Below are 27,075 nucleotides of genomic sequence, written 5' to 3'. Positions count from 1 at the left end.
TTTGCATACTAATTTTAAAGTCTGCATGTAAGAGCATCCACAACTGTGCTCTTGCCAGCGAGCACGGTTGTGGGCCCGGCGCTACTATTCATGCATGCTCTCTGGCAAGAGCACAACACCCACAGCTGTGCTCTTCCGCAAGGACGAGCACAATTCAATTTAAAATTCAATTAAACAAAAACATTTCCATAATATTAAAATTCATTAAAAAACCACAATAAATATTACAAATTACAAATAAAATAAAAAAGACATAATTAAAATCCTAAAAATTAAAAATTACATAATTAAAATACTAAAAATTAAAAATTACATAATTAAAATACTAAAAATTAAAAATTATATAATTAAACTCCTAAAAATTAAAAATTACATAATTATTGGCTAATATTACCCGAGGAAGACTACTCATCCGGCGGCACTAACCCCAATTGTTTTTGGAGACCCAATATCATGGTCTCGTGCGTTTGAAGTTGTGTGGGGGTCATAGTTGACCTATCGGCCATATTGAGTTGGCCTAAGAGCATCCACAGCGAGTTGTTCGGGGGTGGAGGTGGCGCATAGGGAGCGGGTTCGGGAGCGGGGGCAGATGGAGTCGCGGCGCGACGGCGGTCGGCCGCTGCCTTCTTCCTTCCTTGCGGTCGACGTCGGGAACCACTTGGTCCGGCGTCGGGGCTACCCAAGTTAGCTCCGGCGAGTTGGCTAGGCACTTCTTCGGAGCCGGCGTCGGATAGGGATACCGACCTTGACCGTTTGGAGGAGCCGCTAGAGGAGGATGTTATGCCTCCCATATACTTCTGGTGCATCCGCGTGTCCTGCCAAACGTTGAGGTACTTGAACGACTTGCCGTTCATGGATTGGTAGGTGCTCAGCGCGACAGTGATGATGTCAACCTCGCTCCGGCCACTCCCGGCATTCCGCGTCTCCTGGAGGAAATAGCCATTGAACTTGCCAATTTTAGTCAACTTTCCTGCTATCTAGGCCAGCGCCAACATCAACCATAATCCTTTGTACGAGTTGCTAAATAAAATGAACTTAACACTTTAAGAGCATCCACATCGGCAAGCATGCAGCCGTCCGTCCGTCCGTGCCACTAGCACGGAGACGCTGTCCGCCGTTGCGCTCGCGCCGCTGGCACGGCGCTGCTCGATGCATCGAGCACGTCCGTGCTAGCGAGCAGGCGACGTGGCGCGTTCTGATTGGCCAACGGCATATCCGTTGGAAAATTATTTTTTTTATTTTTTTTAAAATCGAAAATAATACCAAAAATTTAAAAAAATATATTTTCACAATCCCAAAAGAATGGCCATTTTTTTGCCCATTTTTCTGTATTTTTTTGAATTTTTTCCCCCAAAATCATCTATAAATACACACATTCATCATTCATTTTTCACACCAAATCATCTCTCATTCATCTCTCATTCATATTTTTCACACAACTTATCTACACCTTCATCCCTCACTCAAAACCTCAAATGGATTTCACCCATCTCATTGTGAAAGCGGAGCGCGAAGAACAAGAATACTACGAACAACATCGTGCCACTTATGAAGCATATGTCGCAGCGAATACCCCCGCCCCTCATCCTCAACCAACTAGATCAACTCGCTGCTACATTCATCGTGACCGGGAGGGAGCCCACGAAACGCTCGTTGCCGACTATTTTTCCGACCAGCCGTGGTTTCCGAAAGATTACTTTAGGCGTCGTTTTCGCATGTCAAAGCGCTTGTTTATGCGTATTGTCAACACATTGTCCGCTCGTGTTGAATTATGTAATTTTTAATTTTTAGGATTTTAATTATGTAATTTTTATTTTTTAGGATTTTAATTATGTAATTTTTAATGTATTTTGTAATATTATTCCGGGTATTTTTAATGCATTTTAATTTTGTGGAAATGTTTTTATTTAAATTGAATAATGGAATGATGGGACCCTTGTGTTCGTCTTTGCGGAAGAGCACAGATGTGAGTGTTGTGTTCTTGCCTAAGAGCAGACAGAAAAAGTGGGGCCGGGCCCACATCAGTGCTCGTTGGCAAGAGCACGGATGTGGATACTCTTAATAATAAGTACTACTTACTTTATATACATATTTTAAAATTGACGTGCATAATCAGAAAGTGATGAAAATTCAGTATTTTATCTTCAAATAACCCAAATTGATACAATCACAAATCTCCATTTTTTTTGACATTCTTTATACTTTTTTCGATCAAATTCTTTATTAAGTTTAATTGAGAGTTTATGAAGGTAATTAAAATTTAGTATAAAAAAATTCAAAAATTTAAAACAAAACATGATTACTCCAGGAATAAATTGGTAGTAATTCATACTCCATTCGTTCCACTTTAAGTGACATATTTTTTTTTCTGGGATGTCTTGCTCTAAATGATACATTTCTAAAAATGGAAACATTATTTTCTCTTATTTTTCATTCTTTTTACTTAACTCACAAATTAACACTAAAAAAATCACGTGCAAAAAAAACGTTTCACTTAAACTAAGACGGATGGAGTATTATATAGTACGGCCTAGTTTGATAGTAGTACTAGCATTTTTGGGACAAATGAGGTAGATATAGGTTAATCCTTTGTTTACTTAAACTACATAGATTCAAGTTTTGAGATGTCCTAATTAAGAAACATGAATACATGATAACTCCTATAGTTTCACCTAGTAATGGTGAAAAAAGATATTTTATTAATCATGAGAATCTAGGGTGAGAATTAAGGAGTAGTTCATTTTACACCCTTAATAAACAAAACTAAAAAAACCAATAGTTCTAACTAAATGAACAAAAAATCATAATTTTATATGGAATAGATACTTTAAATTCAATTTACATAGCACCAAAATAAATAAATAAATAATAGTATTAGCTAGTAACTGAGAGACATTAATAATAAAATATAGTAGTTTAAGTGATAAAACATTTCTCTTCTTTAAATTCAATTTACATAGCACCAACATTAATAAATAAATACTAGTAATACTTAGCTAGTAACTGAGAGACATTAATAATAAAATATAGTTTAATTGATAAAACATTTCTTTTCTACCAACATTTTTTTTTCAACTAATAGATTGAGGTTCGAATTATCATAACTAAATGAGAAACTATAACCGATACATTTTGCCATTTTTAGATGTGAGAGTTTTTTTTACGTCTTGTTTAGATGAACGGGATAAACTAAATTGATGGCAATAATCAAAGGTCCATTTTGAGGAATTAATGGGTGGGAGTGGGACTAAGAGGCCATATTATATTTGCCGAAAAGTTGGGTGGTGACCATAAGTTTTTAACTAGAATTAATTAAGTGGTGTTTTATATCTACAAAATTAGTTGCACTTAAATTATTTCCAGCCCCACCTCTCCTTTCTGCTTAACTTGTTTCATGTGCATTACACTTATACATCTTGTGTTCTTATAAATGCAACACTTAATATGACAAATAAATACATTATTTAGTGTTTATTTACATATACATGCCTAAATTTGTTCCTGGCCTGAATCATTTTATTTTCTCTGGTTTGGTGATTATTGAAAAGAATAAGTTTTAAATTTCCTTTTTAAAAAGGACGTGGAGGTAAAACTCTTAGACGACCCCTATGAGTGGCAAATCGTGCGTGTCGGGTCGTTATCGTGTCGACATGATAATGACACGAACACGATAACAACAAACACGAACACGACCCGTTAAGAAAACCTCAAACACGAACACGACTCGATACCCTCAGACACGAACACGACACGAACCCATTAACGACACGAACCACTTCGGGTCAACACGACACGATAACAAAACGTACATGAGATGACACGATAACGATTCGATAACAACACGACCTGATAACGGTTAAACCTATTAAAAACATCCAATTGCTAATTAAAAAATCTGATCTAAACATTAAAACATCAATAATTTCTTAGTAACAAAATCCAACAAAAATCCAACAAAATTTAACAAAAATGAAAATAATAAGAATTAATAATATTATAATATTATTTCTTAACGGATAACACGAACCCGACACGAACACGACACGAAATTTTCGTGTCCTTAACAGGTCGACCTGATAAGGACACGAACCCAATAAGCTCTGACCCAAACCCATTAATTTCGTGCCGGTTCGTGTCGTGTTATCGTGTCGTGTTAAAAATTGTCAGCCCTAACGACCCCATGTCCCATATAAATTTCATTGGCATATATTTTGTTGCTTTAGATAATTCATTTAATTTCATAGGAAGGCCTCAATGAAACTTAGGTGCACCTTTGAATTAATTGGAATTTGGTACATTGTGCGGTTATCCAGCAATATTTCTATTGACACGCAAATCTTTGCAGGAATAATTGAATGCTATTTATTCATGTACTTCAGACCACAATTTAAAATAAAAAAAAATCTATAAAATTCACATTCTACAAATTTCATTGTCAGTGCCGTACACGATTATACTCGAATTATGATTAGAACTAAGCAATTAAAGTTTGATAGGGTCGTAATTCGTAAATGAAGAATTCCCCATTTTGATCACTTTGATCAGATCTAAGCTCACTTTTTAGTACACTTCGATATTGGTCCAATTACCATTTTGTCCACGTGCTTTAGATCGGTATATAAATGTGAATTAACCTCAATTTTTATAAATCATATCTCAATCTCAAACAAATCACAAGATTAGAGATTTGATGAAGTTACCAATCCTTGAGAAGTAGAAATTCAAGACATAATGATCAAGTGAGAATTCAAGAATTGTAGAAAATGAAGAGAGATCAAATGTACTCCATCCCTCGCAACTTTTCTTTCTTTTACTTAATTTTTCTTGTTTATCCTTGAGGATGTTTAGTACATCAGTGATGATGATAGAGCGATGAACAAATTTCTGACTAGAAAGTCTTTCCATTAACAATTTGGATTTGTACTTCGATAATCGTGGAACTATTCGGATGGTCGAGCAAGATACCACCCATGAGAAGTAACTGATATGGGGACAAGGGATATATATCATCTTTGTTTTATGGAGTATCACTTAGTGGTCATTTTGTAATATTAGGTATGAAGTAACTTTGAAAGTTAGTGGAACTTGAAAATAAAAAGATTTATTTGGCATCTTTGTATATGGATAAGAAGTTGGTATTTGAATTTTCCCGAATGATGTGGGTGCTATGCTGCACATTAAAAACAGTTTCTTTGTTAATTCCTTTCTTTGGAATGGGTTCGTGTGCAATTTTAATGTTTCGGAGTTTATGGTGTCCTTTAGAAATAGTTTTGGTGTGCTGTTTATGTTTGCTTGCTGGATTAGCTCCCTTTATTATTGTTTTGGGTTTGTGCTATTTCTGCCTGTACCCCACAGCTCGCTTCACTTGGCTTGAGCATTTTGAATAAAAAAAATTATATATACACATGAGTAAATTATTTTTCAAGTTTCTCCCATATATAATATTGACAATACGGGAAAATGAAATATCACAATCACAAATATATTCTGTAATAGAATATGGAATAAGTTTTTGAATAAAAAGGTGAAAGTATGTGAAAAATAATGTGTGAAATTAGTGAGGCATGTGCGATGTGGGCACATGAGTAGGTGTAGTGTGTGTAAGAACACTACACATTACATTACGCACCCACAAATAGTGGCACTATAAATGGAGCGACGAAACCAACCAACATTTCATATGGCCCATTCTCTACGTTAACTCATATTCTAATGTCCCATTATTTTTCATTAATTTTTGTCTTCCTAATTTAATTCATTTTATGATTGTAAGGAGGTTAGGCCAAAATAGGTCCACCTCATTACTACATTGTTTTTTTTTTATCATCAAACCACGCATTTTTATGTACTTTTTTAATGTATTGATAATAACAAGTTAAGCTAATTTATTGTTTATTTTAACAGAATGCATAGTTTTGAATTTTTTTCAATCATTTTATACTTCAAATAATCAATTCTACTAGCTAGTAGTACTATGTTTTTATCAGTTTATGTAAAAAAAACAAGTGACTTCCCCAATCCACTTCGTATCGCACTTTTATTTTATTTTCTAACATTTAGTATTAATTTCAAATTTTCATATTTTAGTAGTATAACTTTAATATTAGTAGTGTGAACTAAGATTCACTAACCCATGTTAGGATTTATAATTTTTTTATAGTTAATTTTTCTTTTCTTAGTTAAAATAGTTTTTTTGGAATTATAATATATTCCATAATTTATTAAAATTAATTTTTTTGGTTATAAATACTAATCTGATGTATTATATAATAATGAATTCTTATTTTATATATGTAAGTATACAATTGTTATTTTGCTAACACATTATTCAATCAGAATATTCCACTTAATTAATTATCACTAATTACTTCCATTGCAAAAACTATCATTAGTAGTATTGCATTTTGTTCACATATATGAATTGATTTTTTTTTAATTGGGGGGAGCTGTGAGTGCTGCTTTAGTGTTAGTGGCAGTAGTATGCAACATAATAATAACGTGAAGACCACAGTTTCATGCCTTATAATTATTTCGAATAATTTAGTATGTGCCTTTTTTAAGATATTAGTACTTGTTATTTATATAGTGTATAAATATAGACAATATTCCGTGGCGGAGTTAGTAATAATTTAATTTTTCTAAATTTTTTCTATAGGAATATGTTTTTTGTCAAAATTGAAACCAATGTACTTAATTAAATATTAGTATAAGAAAAAATTTTATCTGAGACGCCTCTTAAGAATAATGTTCACATTTAAATAAGCTACTAAAAATAATGAAAAAAATATATTTATATGTGCATGATTATAAATCTTGTTAAAACGCTCATATACAAAATATTTACTTATATTTTAGTTTATTTTTAATGTATATATATATATAATTAAAACTTTTTTTATTATCTTATATTTGATGTGTTTATTGAATATTGATTGTTAAATTAAAATAAATTGAGATTGAATGGAGAATGTAAGAGATGAATAAGAAATTAAATAAATAAGAGAAGAAAATATGAAGAGTAAGAATGGATGAGAGATAAATATAATATATACACCAAAATGTCTACTAAAAATTAAAAATAGTTTAAAAGGGTAAAAATGTCGAAAATAGTGCAACAATACCTCTAATGAAATGAAGTCATTGTTCCGAGACCTCTGACGAAATATTTTTTTTAGTTCACTCAAGAATAATAAAATAAAGTGAGTTTATTGTAAGTGATGTTAAGTTTAATAAAGGTAGCTCCCGGTAGATCATTTAACACGGCGTGGGACAATTTGTTACACATTAATAAATAAAGTTAAACTCAGAGAAAACCAAACTTAAATTAATGAGAGTAATACTCTAGTGTCAAACTGCTTCCATTTATGAACATTACATCCACACACAATTTAATAATCTATTGATTGTGCATTTACTAACTGCTTGGTTAAATATGGTTTGATACGTACCCAATTAAATGAGTATGAGGGTAAAAATGCTTTACTAGTCAACAATATTGTCGAGGGAGTTAGTTGGGGTTTAAAGGGTTAATAATATTATGAGTCAAAATCCTGGGTAGTATTGAGTTTAGTTTTAACTATATCAGAAGTACTTGAAAAATCCAGAATGATTTCTCATCTTGGTTTAAAGAAAATATTTAATAAATTTACATGTGAAAAAGATATACTGAGTACTATAGGGATGTGATCAAATGCAAACTGTAAATATTGTACAAACTCCAAACTATGATCTGGACCGTTAGAAAATATCAATAGATGATAAAATAATAGCAACAAAAAATGTCAACACAATGTCAACAGTTGATGTTGTGTTGACATTTTTTTGCTGTTATTTTGTCATCTGTTGACATTTTTAATGGTACAAATCATAGTTTGAAGTTTGTACAATATTTACAGTTTGCATTTTATCACTATAATACTCCCTCCGTCCCACTCTAAGTGAAGCATTTCTAATTCGGCATGCGATTTTATGTACTGTTGTTTTGTGAGTAAATGTGAGAGAATAAAGTAAGGGAGAGAAAAAAAAGTAGAGAAAGTGATATTTCTATATTTGAAAATATGTCATTTAGAATGGGACATTCCGAAAAGAAAATGTATCACTTAAAGTGGGAGGAAATGAGTATTATCAAAAGCATTTGTCTTTTAAAGATATACGGAGTATTATTTATATAAAAAATGATAAATGTTCTCTATTCAAATTTAAGTAACATTACAATTTTTTTTTTATAGTTTTCATATTAGTACTTTCGAACGTGATTCTACATTTGTATCAAAACCAATTCAACACAAATCTCATAGATATATACTATGATAATAACAAACACAATATAAAAATTAATAATTTAGATTAAATTGATTACTAAATTTTAATTGATATTTTTCACTTAATTTTATGACAGCCCATATTTTACATAGGTTTTCCCTATCTAAGTGACGTCTAAGTCTACTCATTAAAATATTTGCCATATTTCTTACGCACAATAGTAATCACATTTAATGTAGGTATTAATTTTAAGAAATAGGAAAATGATCAATACAAAAATTAATTTCACTACAAAATTCAGATCAAATCCTGACCATGAGATTTGACAATCTAATGGTCAATAATTAAATAAAAACATAGAGGGTCATTATAAAGTAGTTTTAGGTCATATTATAAAATTCGGGTTTGATGTCACATTAAGATCATTTTATGTCATGATTACTATAATGACGTAAAAATAAGCTTATGATGACTTAAAAATAACATTTGTATGTTTGGTTCTGCATTTTTGTATTAAGAATAGATTTTGATTAGATCAAAGTCATACTCCTATTAGTTGTATAATCAAAGCATACCCCACAAGCATAAAAACCACATAGCAAACGTGAATAAGGTAAAAGCACTAGACAATAAACTAAAGACTAGAAAGATAACCTCTTTCGTGGTCTTTGATTGCCTTATGTTTGATATGATATTAGTCTATCTTCTAATTTGACTCAACTCCCCATATGTTTGCTCTGCTATGAAGGGGAACTCTATGTACCATCTTTTAATCCACAAACCTAGCTTCCACAATAAAAGTTTCTTCTCACTCTCTCAATTTGGGACAATCTTCTCAAATACTACAATTTTATTCCTAGACCACCAAATGAATCATATTGTCTCATAAAAGAGGGAGCTTCAAAGCTTTCTATCAAATTTGATGAAAGAAGCATCTGTCTAGTACCACTTTTAATTATAATTACGAATTAAAATAAAAAATATACTAATATATTATATTTTCACATATCACATTTAATAAATCCGAAAAATACATCATGATGCATATTTCAATTTATGGATTAAAATAAAAACCAATATACACATTTTAAATAATGAATTAGTAACAGATAAATAGCCATATACAAGAACCAGACATTAAAAAATAAAAAATAGAAACGTTTGCAATACCCAACTCGTCTTTTCATCTTTGTAACATACACTCCCTCCGTTCTATAGTAGATGTCATACTTGGGGATTGACACGAAATTTTAGAAGGTGTTATTTTATGTATTAAGTGGAAAAAGAAAATAATATATTTATATTAATGTGAGAGAGAACTTTTTTCAAAAAAATGAAATGTGACATCTTTTATGGGAGAAACTAAAAAAGAAAAGTGTGACATCTATTATGGGACGGAGAGAATACCGTACTCGTGCAATTTATTAGACAACCAAAACAAGAAATACTAGAATAAGATAATTAGAAAAGTGGTAAGTTTGTTTAATGGTGGAATCTAAAGGTGCATCAGAAGTTTCTTTAGATCCAATAAAGAAGGTCAGAATTATTACTTTATCATTTTTGTCTTCATATAGAGTATACTCTACCTCAAATATCACAAAGTAAATTCTGTAGCCGATTATCGTGTTTTATGAAATACTAATAATAATAAGCCAAAAAAAAACAGCAAGTCGGCTTAGAGCATCTCCAATGCTGGCGGACGTCAAATAGCCGTCAAATAGCCTTCACACTGCCACATCATCAGCACTACAATTCTCCTGCCACATCAGCTTGCCACATCAACTGGACATCAAATAGCCATCAAATAGCCTTCACACTACCTATCCACATCACTAATAACAATTATATAATTTAATTTACAATTGTATCAACATACATAATTTAATTTACGAGACAAATACGGAAAATTCGAATAATAATATTAAAATTTAAAAAGTACATTACTTTTAAAAAAAAGTACAACAATTTAAAAAAATTACAAAAAGTAAAAAGTACATTAATTTAAAAAAGTAAAACAAAATCACTCATCGCCGCCGTCCTCGTCTCCGTCGTCGCCCAACGCTTCTTCACTGCCGTCGCCGCCGCCTCCGTCGCCACCTACGCCGCGGCTATTCCCGCCGGTGTCCCTCCTCATCGCCTCCAGTTCTTCACGCTGGCTCTGGAGCAATACGCGAAGAAAATCCTTCACCTCGGGGTCCACCGCCGCTTGGAAGTCGGCTAAGGTCTTCACCATTTGAGCGCGCGTTTGTTGGCGCGCGAAGAATTTGAGCTCCTCGGTAGACCTGCCGAGGGGGGATGCCGAATGGACATCCTGGGAACTCGGTGTGCCCCCCCTCGCAACCTGCTGCGCCCGCCTTTGCCCAACCGGGCGAGGTCGGCGACCGAACGACCGAGGAGTCGGGACCTCCTGGGCCGTCTCGGGGAGGTCTGACGAACCACCGCTGCTGCCGCTATAATCTCCGGTATAGTTCAGTCTCTGCCTCTTCGGCCAGCCAGCGTCGACGCCTGCCCGGAATTTCTCCGACTCGTTGAGCACAACGTAGCAGTTCCAGTAGGTGAACTCATAGTACTTCTTATCCGGATCGGGGTAGGCTCTTTCCGCAATCCTCCTGCAGTCTTCCTCTGTTTGGCCACTGGTCTGCATGCGGAGGGCGTTGGCGTACAAACCCGAAAATCGAGAGACGCCAGCCCTGATTCGGTCCCAGCACTTCCGGACCTCCTCCCCGGTGCACGGTCTCCCTTCAGGGCAAAATGCCCTGTAGGCTGCAGCTATCTTCGCCCACAAGTTGACGATCCTCTGGTTGTTTGAAACGAGAGGATCGTCGCAAACACTCACCCACGCCTTGGCAACCGCAACGTTCTCCGCGTCCGTCCACTTCCTCCGGCCCCGGATTTCGGCGCGGGGCTGCGACGACTCGCCGACCTTCTTCGCCTTGCCCTTCTTCTTACCCCGCCCTACTCCCTGGCTTTGAATGAGAGTTTCAGAAACGTCGTTAATATCAAAACCCAAGTCCGCTAAGGAGAAGGTCTCCGAATACTGTGCATCCGTTGGGGTCGATGTGTGCGAAGAACCGGTGGAAAAATCAAAAGTCGGCCGATAGGCGTTGTCCCCCCCGTGCGTCGCCTGCGACTGTGGAATCATATGTTGCGCTGGTGGCATCATCTGCTGCGCCGGTGGCTGCATGCCGGGTGCCCACCCCGGCATCATCTGCATAGGGGGCTGCATGCCGGGTGCCCACCCCGGAATCATCTGCTGCCACGGGTACACGTTGTAGTACCCGCTCATTGGAGGCCAACCACCTCCCCCAGGAGCCGGGGAAGTATGGGACCCTGCCCCGGGAGTCGGGGGCGTCTGAGACCCTACACCGGGAGCCGGGGGAGTCTGAGACCATCCCCCGGGATTAACTGGAGTACCTTCGTAGTTGTTCTCCATTGCTCGTTATTGATCTTGTACAGAAAGTAAGGTAGAGAGAGAGTACTCGTTAAAACAAGTGGTGCGAATGAAAATGAGGTTCAACGCGCGTATATATTGTGTTTTGCGAAAAAAAAAAAAAAAAATATTTAAATCCGACGCCGGTTTGGCGCCGATCCGGGAGCCACAATGGCGCCCGTGAGGATCGGCGTGGGAACCGGCGTCAGCGCGGGAATCGGCATGGCGACGCCGATTTTGACGCCGATTTCGCCCACGCCGGTTCCAATGGTTCGGCGTCAAACCGGCGTGGGCGAAAAATCGGCGCTCCGGTGGTGACGCCGACCATTGGAGATGCTCTTAAAGACTCTTTCTTTCTGTTGTCAAACATTTACATATATAAATATCTAGAGATGAGAGTGAGAGAGGGATATGTGCGAATGGAGTTGAGTGTTAGTACGGGAGAAATGAAGAGGAAGCTCAAGTAGAAGAAAATCAACGGGTTCTCCTCAATTTCATCTTTTTTGCTTTTTAACATCTGGAGATTTTCGTTTACTTTTCCCAATTCATCTGAACAATTGTTCTCCCTTTCAGTTTGATTTTGTTTTTAGCTTGAATTCATTGCTTTATGGCGTGAATTTGGAGGAGGGCGTGGGAAAAAATGTTCAAAGATTTCATTTTTTACGTTGGAATAGTGTTGGGTTCGTGTGTAAATGCTGGTCAATTTTTTGTCTTGGAAATGGTATTTATTGTGGTCTAATAAGTCATTAGTTCTTTGCCGGTACATAGAATTCTTAGCAGAAAACAAGATTAGCAGTGGTCAAAATTTGATGAAAATGAGATTTTGGTCATTATCTTGACAATTAATGTTCAATTTTCGAAATTTAGGAATTCGATTTCCATGTTGAGCTTTTAATTAAGAAACCGTGTTTTTTTTTCTGTTGTTGGGAGTGATTGATGTACTGTTGATTGATTAATTCATTCAAATTTTGTAGCCAATTTGTGTCTGAAGATTTTGAGAGGAAGGTTGAATCTTGATACAACGTTGTTTACTTGAGATGATTACATTTATGGAATCTATGGAGAGAAGCAAAGAGAGTGAGAAATGTTTGGATTCTCAGCTGTGGCACGCCTGTGCCGGTAGCATGGTGCAAATGCCACCGGTGAATTCGAATGTGTTCTACTTTCCTCAAGGCCATTTCGAGCACGTTTCAGGCAATCTTGATCTTAGGAATTGTCCGAGGTTGCCTGCCTATGTATCTTGTAGGGTGTCTGCAGTTAAGTTCATGGCTGATCCTGATACAGACGAGGTTTTCGCCAAGATTAGATTGGTCCCGGTTGAAGGGAACGAGGTTGATCTCGATAAGGGTGGTGCTGCTGAGGTTAATGGCATCGAGAGTCAAGATAAGCCTTCCTCGTTTGCCAAGACTTTGACGCAGTCTGATGCAAATAACGGTGGAGGCTTCTCGGTGCCTAGGTATTGTGCAGAGACGATCTTCCCTCGTTTGGATTACACTGCTGATCCTCCGGTGCAGACCATTCTGGTCAAGGATGTGCACGGGGAGGTTTGGAATTTTAGGCATATCTACAGAGGGACGCCCAGGCGCCACCTCTTGACAACGGGGTGGAGCACGTTTGTGAACCATAAGAAGCTCGTGGCAGGGGATTCCATCGTGTTCCTTAGAGCAGAGAATGGTGACCTTTGTGTTGGGATCAGGCGTGCCAAGAATGGGATTGGTGGCGGACCCGAAGTGCCATCGCAGTGGAATCCTAGTGGTGGCGGCCGTGCCTTGCAATATGGAGGCTTTTCTATGTTCTTTAAAGAGGATGAGGGCAAGTTGAGTCGAAATGGTGGTGGGAACAACAATGGGAGTTTGATAAGCAAGGGGAGAAGAGTGAAAACAGAAGATGTTATCGAAGCAGCAACGCTGGGTGCCAATGGAAAGCCCTTTGAAGTGATTTACTATCCCCGAGCTAGCAATCCTGAGTTCTGTGTGATGACGTCTCTTGTGAAGGCTGCCCTTCAAATTCATTGGTGCTCGGGGATGCGGTTCAAGATGGCCTTTGAGACAGAGGATTCTTCTCGCATAAGTTGGTTCATGGGAACCATATCATCCGCGGTGGTTGCTGATCCTGCTCGATGGCCCGATTCCCCTTGGAGGCTTCTACAGGTGACTTGTTGAACTCAATCTTGTAGTGAAATTGTGAGTTACTTATGATATAAATTAATGTGATTGAGTTCTTGTTGAGACTGTATGGTCTGTGTTATAATCCATATATTAAGCTTGCCGATAATGGAGGTGTATCGTTGTAGGTGAGGTGGGACGAACCCGATCTGCTTCAAAACGTGAAACGAGTTAATCCTTGGTCAATTGAATTAGTATCAAATCTTCCCAACATCCATCTGTCCCCTTTCTCATCTCCCCATAAGAAGCTAAGATTACCACATCCTCCTGATTTTCCTCTCGACGGACATCTTCCATTGCCGGCCTTCACCGGCAGCCACCCTCTCGGGTCAAGCTACCCCTTCGGTTGTCTCACAGATAACGCTCCTGCTGGCATTCAGGGAGCCAGGCATGGTCAATACGGTATAACATTATCCGACCTCCATTTCAGCAAACTACGATCAGGTCCGTTTCCACCTGATTCTCATCGGCCTCTTGACAGAGCCTCTATACCCATCCGGCCCTCCAACCCCATTGTCTCTGAACCAAGCAACGATGAGAACATTTCTTGTCTTTTGACCATGGGAACAACTTCAATTCAAGGATCAACCAAGTCTCAAAATCGGAAGGAAGTCCCATTCGTGCTTTTTGGTCAAGAAATACACACGGCGAAGAAGATTTCTGTAACCTGCTCCAGTGACACTGTTTCCACTCGTCGTACTGTGAATAGATCGGATGAATCCGGCTTTTTTTCTAATAGGAACGATGCATATGAACGGTCATCGACCGATCACTGCAAAGTTTTCATGGAATCTGAAGACGTGGGCCGGACATTAAATCTTTCGTTGCTAGGATCTTACGAGGAACTGCACATGAAACTGGCAAGCATGTTTCGGGTCGAAATCGCAGAGATTGCAAAGCACATCCACTATCTTGATGACACAGGTGCAGTGAGGCAACTTGGTGAAGAACCATTTAGGTAAAGCTAGATAATTATTTTGTGAATTTCACTAATGCATCTACGTCTATACACTCTAAGAAATTTCTGTTTGATGTTGCAGCAAATTCTCTAAAACAGCAAGAAGGTTGAGAGTTGTAGCTGATTCTAGCAGTTATAGTGTAGAAGTATAGAGATTTTTGAAGCAGATTTATTATATGTGTTGTTAGTTCAGTTATGTTGAGCTTATTCTTTAGTAGAGTGTGGATGGGTTTGTTTTTTTGTTTGTGTTTGTTGGATTCTTTTTTCTAGTGTTTGCTTGCCTAAGGCAATTCTTGAAAGATGACCCTTTGTAACTTCAAACTTGTCGCTTGAGCTATTTATCTTGTGATTTATTTTGTACTAATCTAAGGAGTCATAAATTAAAACACGAGTTCAAGTGAAAAACAGACAAAAATATCCCAAGTTTTGGTTATGAAAATTAAATTGGAAGGATGTGGCTTGTATATAGGGTAATGCAACAAAAGCGTCATAAATGGAGATTAATTGTAAAACAAAATATTTTTAATATATTGGAGTTTAGTGGGTAAAGTTTGGTAGAAGATATACTATGAATGTGTATGGTGTTGAGAAAGGAAAGTTAACAATCGGAGAATATTCCAAGCAATCAAGGAAAATATTCCAATCAATTATACTACAAGAATAAAATAGGGAAATTGATCTCTGATTGGTACTTTACCATAGTTACAAATGTATCAACCCTATATAATGGGGCAGTCTCCACTGTAATAAAAACAATCAAAAAGAATTATCAATTAAATTTTTAAAAAAAAATCTTGAATGGGATAATCGACATAATTGAAGAATAGGGGAGTAATTTAATTGATAATTCTTTTTGATTGTACATTTGTAACTATGGTAAAGTACCAATCAGAGATCAATTTCCCTATTCTATTCTTGTAGTATAATTGATTGGAATATTTTCCTTGATTGCTTGGAATATTCTCCAATTGTCAACTTTCCTTTCTCAACACTACCCCTCAAGTTGAGTGGTGGGATCTCCAAAGCTCAACTTGCCAAGTATGTTCATGAGGCTTCTTGAATTGACGGCTTTAGTTAGGATGTCGGCTAACTGTTCTTCAGACCGGACAAACGGTAGTTCCACAACTCCATTTTCCAATTTTTCTTTGATGAAGTGTCTGTCGACTTCAACGTGTTTTGTTCTATCGTGCTGTACTGGATTCTCGGATATGCAGATTGCTGCCTTGTTGTCGCAGTATAGTTGACTCTTGTCTTGTGTGAGTCCAATCTCGTCCATCAACCTCCTAAGCCATAAGATCTCCATCAATCCACTTCTTATTCCTCGGAACTCAGCTTCCGCGCTCGATAATGCCACCACCTTTTGTTTCTTGCTCCTCCATGTTACCAAATTTCCTTCTACTAATGTGAAGTACCCTGCGGTTGACTTTCGATCAATTGGATTACTTGCCCAATCAGCATCGGTAAACCCATAAATTCCTCGGTGTTCATTCTTTCTAAACATTATTCCATGTCCAACTGTTCCTTTGAGGTACCGCACGATCCTTAACGCAACATCATAGTGATCTTTTTGCGGTCGGTGCATGAATTAACTTACTACTCCTACTGCATAGGCAATGTCTGGTCTAGTGTGAGAGAGATAAATGAGCTTTCCAACTAGGCGCTGGTACTTTCTTTGGTCTGCTAATTCAGCTTCATCAGAGATCTGTAGCCCGTGGTTCACTAAAATTGGTGTATCGGCTGGTTTGCAATCAATCAAGCCTGTCTCCGCTAGAATGTCCAGGATGTATTTCTTCTGTCGCAAGAAGATTCCGCCTGCAGACCGCAGTACTTCTATCCCCAAGAAGTACTTAAGGTTTCCCAAGTCTTTCATTTCGAATTCTTGGAATAAGCTCCCCTTTAGCCTCTCTATCTCTTCTGTATCATCTCCCGTGATGATCATATCATCTACATAGATAATCAGACATGTGATTTTGTCATCTCGCTTTTTCAGGAACAACGTATGATCAGAGTTGCTCTGCCGAAATCCGTACTTGGTCATGGCTTCTTTGAATCTTCCAAACCAAACCCTCGGAGACTGTTTGAGCCCATAGAGTGTTTTCTTTAGGCGACATCCTTCCCCTTTTGCAAATCCTTCTGAGAATCCCGGGGGTGCTTCCATGTACACTTTTCTTTTCAGTTCCCCATGTAGAAATGGTTTGTTACATCGAATTGGTGAAGTGGCCAGTTCCTGTTGGTAGCAACTGAGAGTAGCACTCGAATGGTATTCATTTTTGCTACGGGTGAGAAAGTCTCATCGTAGTCAACTCCGTAAGTCTGTGTGTAGCCCTTGGCGACTAATCGTGCTTTGTACCTCTCTATAGAGTCGTCTGGTCTTCGTTTGATAGTGAATACCCACTTGCATCCAACTGTCTTCTTTCCGTCTGGGATTTTGCATTTCTCCTATGTACCGTTTCTTTCCAAGGCTCCCATCTCTTTCATCATTGCCTCTCGCCAGTGTTTGTGTCTCCATGCTTCTTCCACAGTACATGGAATCTCCTCTTCTTCATATAGGGCGGCCTCGAATGCGTGTGCCATTTCTGAGAGATGTCCTCTTGCCAGGTTTACGACTGAGTATTTGGCTTACTTGCCGACGAATTCGGGGCTATATCGTTTTGGCGGAACTCCTCTATTGGCTCTTGGTGGAAGTTTGTATCCTCCAAGTTCTTCACTAATCTGTTCTTCCAATAAATCACAAATTTCTGGATCACAATGCGAGTCTGCTCCGGGCCCATTATCTGTCTCTGGGTCAGTTTCACCAAGTATAGTCGAGTCATCAATACTAGGAGGAGTTTCAGAGGCACTTACAGGAGATACCAGTAGGGGATGTTCTTGGATAGGGCCACTGTTCGGTGCGGGCTGTATTTCTTCTTCATCTCCTGCCGGGCGTTGTTCTGAAAGGCTTGTTGGGATTTCATAGGTTGGTGACTGGCTTAGTGGATCACTATAGCTCTCCCCCTGGCCACTAAGCTGGCTAAAGAAGTAGTCAGTTTCAAGGAAGTCGCAATTCATGGTAGTGAATAAGCGATTAGTTTTAGGATCGAAGCACCTATATCCCTTTTGTGAGTTCCCATACGAAGACGCATTTAATAGCACATGGAGAGAGCTTATTTCGCTCATGTTTGGGGATGTGCACAAAAACCGAGCATCCGAATACTCGAGGCTGTAAGGTCAAAGGTAACGGTATGTGGGCTAGAGTCGAGAGGACCTCTAGTGGTGTTTGGAGGTTAAGGGTCCTGGAGGGTAAGCGGTTTGATAGATAGACAGATGCGGCGACAGCTTCGGGCCAAAAATGTCTGGGGGTTTTAGACTCAATGAGCATGGCTCGAGCCATTTCTAAGAGGGTGCGGTTCTTTCTTTCTGATACACCATTTTGTTCTGGGGTGTACGGGCATGTGGTTTGGTGGACAAGACCATTTTTGTGACAAAAGGTTTTCATCTTTGAGTTGACAAATTCCTCCCCATTGTCGGAACGAAGGACTTTTATGTTTTTCTGAAATTGGGTTTGAACTAGTGCATGAAAGTGACTAAAATGTTCAAAAACCTCATTCTTTTGTTTCATAAAATAGACCCAGGTCATACGAGTGCAATCATCTACAAAGAGGAGAAAGTATTTGAATCCTTGTCCCCCCACAGTCGGAGAGGGGCCTCACACATCAGAATGAACTAGTGCAAATAGGGAATCAACACGGGTATTATTTGATATATATGAATGTCTATGGCTCTTGGCCAATGCACAGGTTTCACAATACATATCTTGACTAAATTTAGGAAAGAGGATTTTTAAATAACCTGTAGAAGGATGTCCCAAGCGTCGATGCCAGAGCCAGGCCTCTCTATCAGTAGTCCCGTGAGTTAGTAAAGCAGTTCCTCGTTGTGTGATTTCATCCACGTAATACAGCCCGTCCCGTTCAGTGCCACGTCCAATAATTTCCCCTGTCCTGATATCCTGTAACAGACAGAAGGTCGGTTGCATCAGTAAAGTACAATTTAATTCTTTTGTTACATGACTGATTGACAACAGTTTATGCGACATTGACGGAACATATAAACAATTAGATAACGTCAAGGCGGATGAAACTGTGACTGTTCCTGCTCCTTCAACAGGTGTAAACTCGCCACTGGCCGTTTGGATATGACTTTTTGGTGCCCTATGCATATTAGATATATCAGAGATATCATAGGTAATAGTGTCAGTGGCTCCGCAGTCAAAAATCCACTTATCATTTTTCTTTTCAGAGGAAACATTCAAGGCATAAGATTCAGGTAAATTGTCAAGTATCTGAAACTGATTTTTACAGAGTATAGGGGCTGTTTCGGAATTTTCAGCAACTATCGGGGGTTTTTTCGGGAATTTCTGAAGTGGGGTGGCTATTCTGCAATTTCTGGGCTCTTTAGGGTTGGTTTGCAACTTTCGGGGTCTATTATGCAATTTGTCGGGATATGGGGGGTCCTTTTTAGAGAGTTTGAAAAAGGAAGGGTTTGAGGGCAATTTCTCATCCTCAAACCCTAATGTACCTGCCGTCTCCTTATTTTCACTCGACGGAATTGCTCCGTCTCCTCCTCTGGCGAAGGTTGCGACTCCGGTTGTTGCACCTCCAGTTTCCAGGTAGCCGCCTCGGTGGTTAGCGGCTCCCACGTTGCTCCCGATGGCGGCGACCGGTTCTCCTCCGCCTATCGCCGCTGCTGCTCGGCCATTTCCTTTCGACGGGGCTGGCGGTGGTTTGGTCTTCCTCTCCTGCCACCACTCCGGGTAACCGTGAATCTCGAAGCAAGTCTCACGGCTGTGCTTCTTCTTTCCACAATGAGAGCATATAAGCCTCGATTTGTCTTCTTCGGTCCGTTTATTCCACCCACCGCCAATTCCGCCGCCGCTTCGTTGAGGATGGCTTCGATGCTGCCATTGATTGGTCACGGCCAGGCCTGCTCCGATCCCTTGTGTCCCGGAGTCCTCCGTCTGGAGCACACTCGATCGAACATCTTCTCTCCGGAGAATGGCGTACGCCGCTTCGGCTGAGGGAAGTGGCTCTGTTCTCAGGATTTCCTTCTTGATGCTTTCATATTTGCTATTTAGGGCAACTAATAGCTGGAATAGTCTCTGCTCTTGTTTCTCTGTGTGGTATATATTTATGTCTTTTGCGTATTTCATCAGATTTGGATGCCTCCGATCTATGGAGATCCATAAATCGTTGAGTTTGGTCCAAATCTCCTCCAGTGGTTCATCCTTTTGCTTTAACGTGATTGCCTTTGCATACAGGTCATATACTTGGATCTTGTCACTCCCACTGGCATATGTGACTTCGATGCTCACCCAGATGTCCCTGGCTGTTGGGTATTGAGTCAACCGACTCACTAGCCTTGGTTCTACATTCTGGGTTAGCCATGTGAATACACAATGGTCAGCTTGTTGCCACCTTCCGAAAGTTGGATCGGTTTTCGCCGGGGGGGTGGGACTCCAGTGATGTGAGACATCATCCCCCCTTCCGCCAATCGCTGCTTTCATAAGGATAGACCATTGGGGATAGTTGTCGCCATTTAGTTTCTCTGCAATAACTAATGGCGATGAATCGATTCTGTATGGTGTTGGATCTGGAGCTATGGGATTTGTGATTTGGCTCTGGTTTTGTGCGATACTCACACGCATAAACTCGGCAAACATTCGAGCGAATTGCTCTGTTTCCGTTGGCTTTGGTGGTTCGTCTGACATGGTTTTGTTTTTTCAGGGTCTGCCGGATTTTGGCCGGAAGGTCTGAGATTGGTCCGAGACAGTGATGAGACTACTCTGAGTCTCACCCCCGCTCTGATACCATCTTGAATGGGATAATCGACATAATTGAAGAATAGGGGAGTAATTTAATTGATAATTCTTTTTGATTGTTTTTATTACAGTGGAGAATATTCCAAGCAATCAAGGAAAATATTCCAATCAATTATACTACAAGAATAGAATAGGGAAATTGATCTCTGATTGGTACTTTACCATAGTTACAAATGTATCAACCCTATATAATGGGGCAGTCTCCACTGTAATAAAAACAATCAAAAAGAATTATCAATTAAATTACTCCCCTATTCTTCAATTATGTCGATTATCCCATTCGAGATATGGAGCTACATAGTCTAGAAGTCTAGATTATGATATATGAAAAGGAGGTGGAAGGAAGTGATTAATTAAAAGGGAAAAAACAAGGCATGCGTGTGGGTAAGAAAAATGAACATATGAAGGATAGGAAATGGAGTATAAAATTATATGTAGGTAGAGAAACACAAATCGTAACCAAACCTAGACTTTTTCGATAGTTTGTGACATCAGATTTCCCGGTTCAACCGCCGCAAGTCTTGCTAATGACTATATTTAATCATTAATTAATCCCAATTTCCATGCTTCTTCTGAGTTGTTTATCAACTAAACTCATTTTTTAAATACACGAGTTTCTTTCATTTGTTCAAACTTTTGTAGTAAAAAAACTCCCCGATCGAATTGTGGTATTTCCCAATAAAAACATAGACTAGATTTCGTCCCCTACTTTTACAACCAAAGTCTTAATAAGTGATGTTAGAAATACTAAATTAACAAATTGTAAATGGTAGATCGAGAAGATGGATAAACAAAATATGATAAGAACATGCACTTAGATCATTTTTAGTCATATAACTCTAACATAGATAAGTTATAACTATACAAAATAATTTCTTATCAACGAGCTCGCTTTAAGAGTTTCAATAATTGTTATTCATTTTTTAAAAGAATAATATGGGTAAAGCATAAACTGGTATACATAACCAAAACCAATTACATTAGTATATTATATGAATTATGACACTGAAGACTATGAACAGAAGAGAATAGAAGGAGACAAACTTAACTACTATTTCCAAAGTTTTGTTTTATTAAGGAAAACCTTTATTAGTACAATTGTTTTCAGCATATGCATTCCAAAATTGCTGCCATAGTTTCTACCAACGCATAATTGGGATCTGTAACATTTTTTTATTTTAATTTGCAATTTTGTGAAATATGTTTCGGTATTGTCATACACGAATTTAACATTGGAACTTGATTTTCATGAAAATTAAGTAATTAACATGATCGAGAATCATTCATGCATATACTACTTCGGTATTCTCCACGTACAATCGTGCGTGCACTCACTCTACACATGTATACTAAAATCTCAATTATAAATCGAGTAAATTAACCCTCGAGAGTACGTAAATATTCTAAACTAAACACACAATTGATGATACCATACCACATTAAAGATCCATTTTTTTCATTAATTTTGTACACGTATGTCAGTATGGATCAATTGATAGTAAGTTACTATAAATTTGAAAACGTTAACATATATAATGCAGCTCATTTGCTAATGTTATACTGTACTTTTGGATCGATCGATGGATCTCATCTTTATCAAATCTAGTTACAAGACTTTTTAGGGTTTTGCATATAAAAAGAATAGAGTCCTCCTTCACTCCAAGGTGCTGCTATTGAGTAGTAAGCTTATTGATTTTCATCCAGATTTTGACATATGACTCAAGTCCACTTATTCGAATATTCATGATTTGGGCTTGCTCGAGACTCAATTTTGTATGTTGGGACTTATTTTCAGGCCCATTTATTGTTGGGCTAAATCAAATTTAATTTAATTTGACCCATTGATTTTCTTTCAAAATATGATGGTCCTAGAAAGGATGGAGCAGTTCAACAAAACAGCAAAAATAAAAGGAACACCAGCAATGACAGCATAGAGATGGTCAATAGGGAACCTCACATAAAAACAGTTTCCATGCTAAGATAAATCTAAAGGACAATAACAAATACTCTTAGCACAAAAAAATTCAGCAACAGTCAAAGGATGTAACAACACCAACTTACTCCAAACGGCCAAAAACCAACACATCAAAACTCCATTGAACAAGCAAAAGAAAGCTCAAAGCTGACTTTGTTTCTTAGCCACCACTGATCATGCAACTATAAGAAAGAGGGGATATATATATATATATATGTATGAGTCTCATTATTGACAAATCCACTCTTAAAGACCGAACCACCGAACCATACCAAATTAGGGTTTTTAGATCTAGTTTTTTATGGATGAGAGACACAAATTTATAAATTATTTTCGCCTTCATCACGAGCCTATTTTAATTCATCCGAAGGTAAATAAGTCATACTAACATGTTACGAAGATTTAACTTCATTCCAGTAGGTTTTTACTTCATTCCAGTAGGTTTTTACTTCATTACAGTAGGATTATTACTTCATTCCAGAACGTAAATGCGGTTTCGCCGTCGCGTGCCGTTCTTTCTCTCTACAATATTTATCACCACCGCCACAACGCTGATATGGTGTAATAAACACATAGAATGATGTAATAAATTATTGGAATGAAGTATGTGTAGAAGCATTTGAAGTCCTACTAGAATGAAGTAAAAACCTTATCCAATGAAGTAATAACGTTTCTGAATGAAGTAATAAACGCACTTGAATAAATTACATTTTTTAATGTAAATAAAGTAAAAACTCAGGTCAATGAATTCAAATGAAACATATGTTGAATCATTTCAAAACCTACTGGAATAAAGTAAAAACATGTTGTAGTTTCAAGGTATTACGTACGTAATGAAGTAATAAACCTATACAATGAAGTAAAATGGGCTTGTAATGAAGACCGAAAAATTTACACAGCAGCACATCTCATCAAAAAAACTAGATCTAATGGCCCAGATTTGGTCTCTAGTTCGATCTTTAAAATTGGTTCGACATTGATCACAACTATATATATAGGATTGTGATCAAGATAGAACCATTCTTAAACGTAGAACAAATGCCAAACGGAGGTCGTTAGATCTTTTAATCCAATGGTGTTGATTTGCACAACAACTTCCCATTACAACCAAAACTATTATTAATGTGTGAATGCAGATAAGTGAAAAAATAAAGCATGCATGGACTCTTCTTCGTTTCATTCATTCTTCCATCAACATGTGAGTTTTTTCACATGTTGAGTCCGGAATGTCGTGAAAACATAGTCTAATATGTATGATTTTTAATCTTGACCGTCATTTTTTCCTCATCCAATGAATAAAATATGTAGAGTTCTAGGTTCTACACTTATGAATGGTTCTATCTTTAACGCAACCCTATATATATATATATATATATATATATATATATATATATATATCTTATCAAACTTGAAAAACACGACCCTCATCCAACTATGAAAGTGTGCAAGCAACCAGATCTTTATGTAAGCAGAAGGAGAGATTTCCAACATTAAAACCATATAGAGCATTATTATCTAATATTATTTGAGGACACTGATACGATCATATCTATCATATCTCTTAGGATCTTCTAATTATTTAGTTTTCCCTTATTCACCATATCTTTCCCATATTTGTTTAGATATTTGTTTCTTGTTCATTAAGTTAGGGTAGTAGTATTCTAGTATTATAAATAGGAGAGCTTGTTATCATTTTATTCATTCAATGAATATATTATTTTCCACAAACTTGTCTTGAGTAACAAGAATATCATATTTCGTTTCAAAATTGTTGTTCATCGGAGAACGTCCGAAAATCAGCAATTCGTGAGCTTTCCTTCGAGCACGTCGAAGGTTCGATCACCTTATCTCTCCGAGAAGTTAGCCATCCGGTCTCGTTACGGAGAACGTCCGTAACAACTGGTGCTTTCATCCCGTACTTATGACGTCAACATACCATGGCCCATCTACGTCGGAACGGCCGACGAGGGAAGCGACGCCGGCGCTGCATACAGGCCCGCCGTGTTGTCCCGACCAATCGGGGAAGGCTTCGGTCGACCCAATCACATTAGGGTTTGATAAATTAAATGCAAGCCTCGACAGTATGGATCGACGGGTGGACAAATTGGAGTCGCGTATGAACGCGAACGACCGGCGACTGGGGAAACTTCGACCGCCACAACGGCCTGATCCGGAACCACCTTACGGTCTTCCTGATCGTGGCGGCGCTGATTGGGACAAGCAGCACCGACGTTACACCCAGCCTACGTACCGGCGGCCACAACACCACCAGTCGGATAGGTACCCACCACCTCCTCCATATCAACCGGATAGACGTCGTCCGTACCACCTCCACCAAACTCGTTATCAACTGCCCGAGCACTATCAACCCTTCGACTATGGACCGCCATCCACGTATAGGGGGTTCCCGCTTCATCAATTTCTGCAGCTGCAGTACGAGCCTTCTCGCCAACCATCATGTTGGGACCCACCGGGCGCTTGGGTGTCGATGGGTAACCTGGATTATGAAGAGATCGCATCCATATATTACCCTGATTATGATGGTGACTCTGATGGATATGATGAGGACGCTGATGTCCACCGCGACCCATCTAGCAACTCACAACTAACTGTCATTGTTGTCCCGCCACCACCACCACAACGCTCGTCATCTTGCTTGAGCATGACAAGCCACTGCCGTTCAGCAGCGTCACTGCCCGCTATAGCTGTTGTCCCATCTTTGAATCTGCCCCAATAGTCCCGTCTTGCAGCCCCGACGACGACAGCGGAGAGGAGAGCGGATTGATAGATGAACTGCCTCCACCAGCTATGATCTCTCTGTCGTGCAGCCCTGGAGAGGAAGAAACATTGTTAGATGGCGACGAGGAGGTTGATTCCATTGAGGAAGTGAAGAACGTCGTCGCATCTCTCGATGCTGCTCTAATGACATCTCCCGATGTTGTTGAGAATTGTTTTAGTGAAAATGAGGGTGCTTATCTATGTGCATTAGTTGGAAATAAAGTTGCACCGTCCTTTCCAATACATGGGAATGAGATTGCCTGTATCTATGGGGATTTGCATGTTAGGGATGCTACACGTCTGAATCCTCGATCAACATCGCTCGACACCGATGCGAGGTTAATCCCTCCGCGCAATGACACGCCATGTTTGAGCATTCTGAGAGGCGTGAACAAGCTTTCCGTTTTGGCATGGAATTTTGCCAACATTGGGTCTCCTTTGTTGATTTTTGACAAAGGTGATAAAGGGAGACATTCAGTTGTTCGATACGTGTTTGATCCAGGAGGAGACGCCTTGCTAAAGCTTTTGCTTTCAACTCTCGTCAATGGTTCGTGGTTCCCACCTTGAGGACAAGGTGGATTTCAACCGTGGGGGAGTTGATACGATCATATCTCTTAGGATCTTCTAATTATTTAGTTTTCCCTTATTCACCATATCTTTCCCATATTTGTTTAGATATTTGTTTCTTGTTCATTAAGTTAGGGTAGTAGTATTCTAGTATTATAAATAGGAGAGCTTGTTATCATTTTATTCATTCAATGAATATATTATTTTTCACAAACTTGTCTTGAGTAACAAGAATATCATATTTTGTTTCCAAATTGTTGTTCATCGGAGAACGTCCGAAAATCAGCAATTCGTGATCTTTCCTTCGAGCACGTCGAAAGTTCGATCACCTTATCTCTCCAAGAAGTTAGCCATCCGGCCTTGTTACGGAGAACGTCCGTAACAGACACTCACTCTAATCAATCATATTATGTTTATCCAAAATTTGAACCATAAAATAAATGACTACAAAATGTTGACATAATGAGTAATCAAGGTTGGATAAGCATCATTGTCACTAGCTTGGCCACTTGTTTTCTTACCTACCGATGCAATAACAAAACCAACTAATTTTGTCTTAATAATGCTGCTTTTCCTTCTCAATAAAAAAAAAAAGTCCATCTTTCGCTCTCTCCAATCTCCAAATAACAAAGAAAAGGCCAATGTAATTTTTTTGTTATTTAATTGCCCACTGTTTTCTAACACCTTAAAAACAAGAACAATAATAACCACCCAGTTCGCAGCAACAATAATTCCAATAACAAAATAAAATTTTGACCACTTAACGCAAGTATATATGCAAATCAGTATAAATGATTATCCTCCAAAGTTTTTAATGCGTGTTTAATTTAATTTAAGTCTCGTTGAAGATTTGATACATTACTAATTAATTTACTTTAAGAGTCATCCATTTCAAGGTTCCAAATCTTTTATGATACAGGTAATAAATTAAAATTTAAATCTAACATGGACATTATCATTATATACAATTGGTGCACATATATACATGTTTTATAGAATTTTACTAATGCTACACTGTTGATATAAATCAAGTACATTTAGATTTTTTCTGACAATTTAAACCATAGAAAATACTAGAGACCCATA

At 38.3% G+C, this 27,075-nt stretch overlaps 2 protein-coding genes across 2 annotated transcripts; one reads left to right on the top strand and one right to left on the bottom strand.

Annotated features, from left to right (window-relative positions):
• The first annotated feature begins 12,036 nt into the window (after positions 1 to 12,036).
• On the top strand, positions 12,037 to 15,179 carry LOC121762599 (auxin response factor 18-like). Its single transcript, XM_042158540.1, has 4 exons — positions 12,037 to 12,173; positions 12,667 to 13,842; positions 13,986 to 14,815; positions 14,898 to 15,179. The coding sequence occupies exons 2-4, from the start codon at positions 12,730 to 12,732 to the stop codon at positions 14,965 to 14,967; spliced, it is 2,013 nt and encodes a 670-aa protein (XP_042014474.1). The 5' UTR covers positions 12,037 to 12,173; positions 12,667 to 12,729; the 3' UTR covers positions 14,968 to 15,179.
• Positions 15,180 to 18,500: 3,321 nt separating this feature from the next.
• LOC121760762 lies at positions 18,501 to 20,558 on the bottom strand. The gene has a single exon (XM_042156387.1). The coding sequence runs from the start codon at positions 20,556 to 20,558 to the stop codon at positions 18,501 to 18,503; it is 2,058 nt and encodes a 685-aa protein (XP_042012321.1).
• Between the last annotated feature and the right edge of the window lie 6,517 nt (positions 20,559 to 27,075).

The sequence above is a fragment of the Salvia splendens genome, chromosome 13, assembly GCF_004379255.2.
Source record: "Salvia splendens isolate huo1 chromosome 13, SspV2, whole genome shotgun sequence".
Lineage (NCBI taxonomy): Eukaryota > Viridiplantae > Streptophyta > Magnoliopsida > Lamiales > Lamiaceae > Salvia > Salvia splendens.
This window is presented reverse-complemented; position numbering and strand designations above follow the sequence as displayed.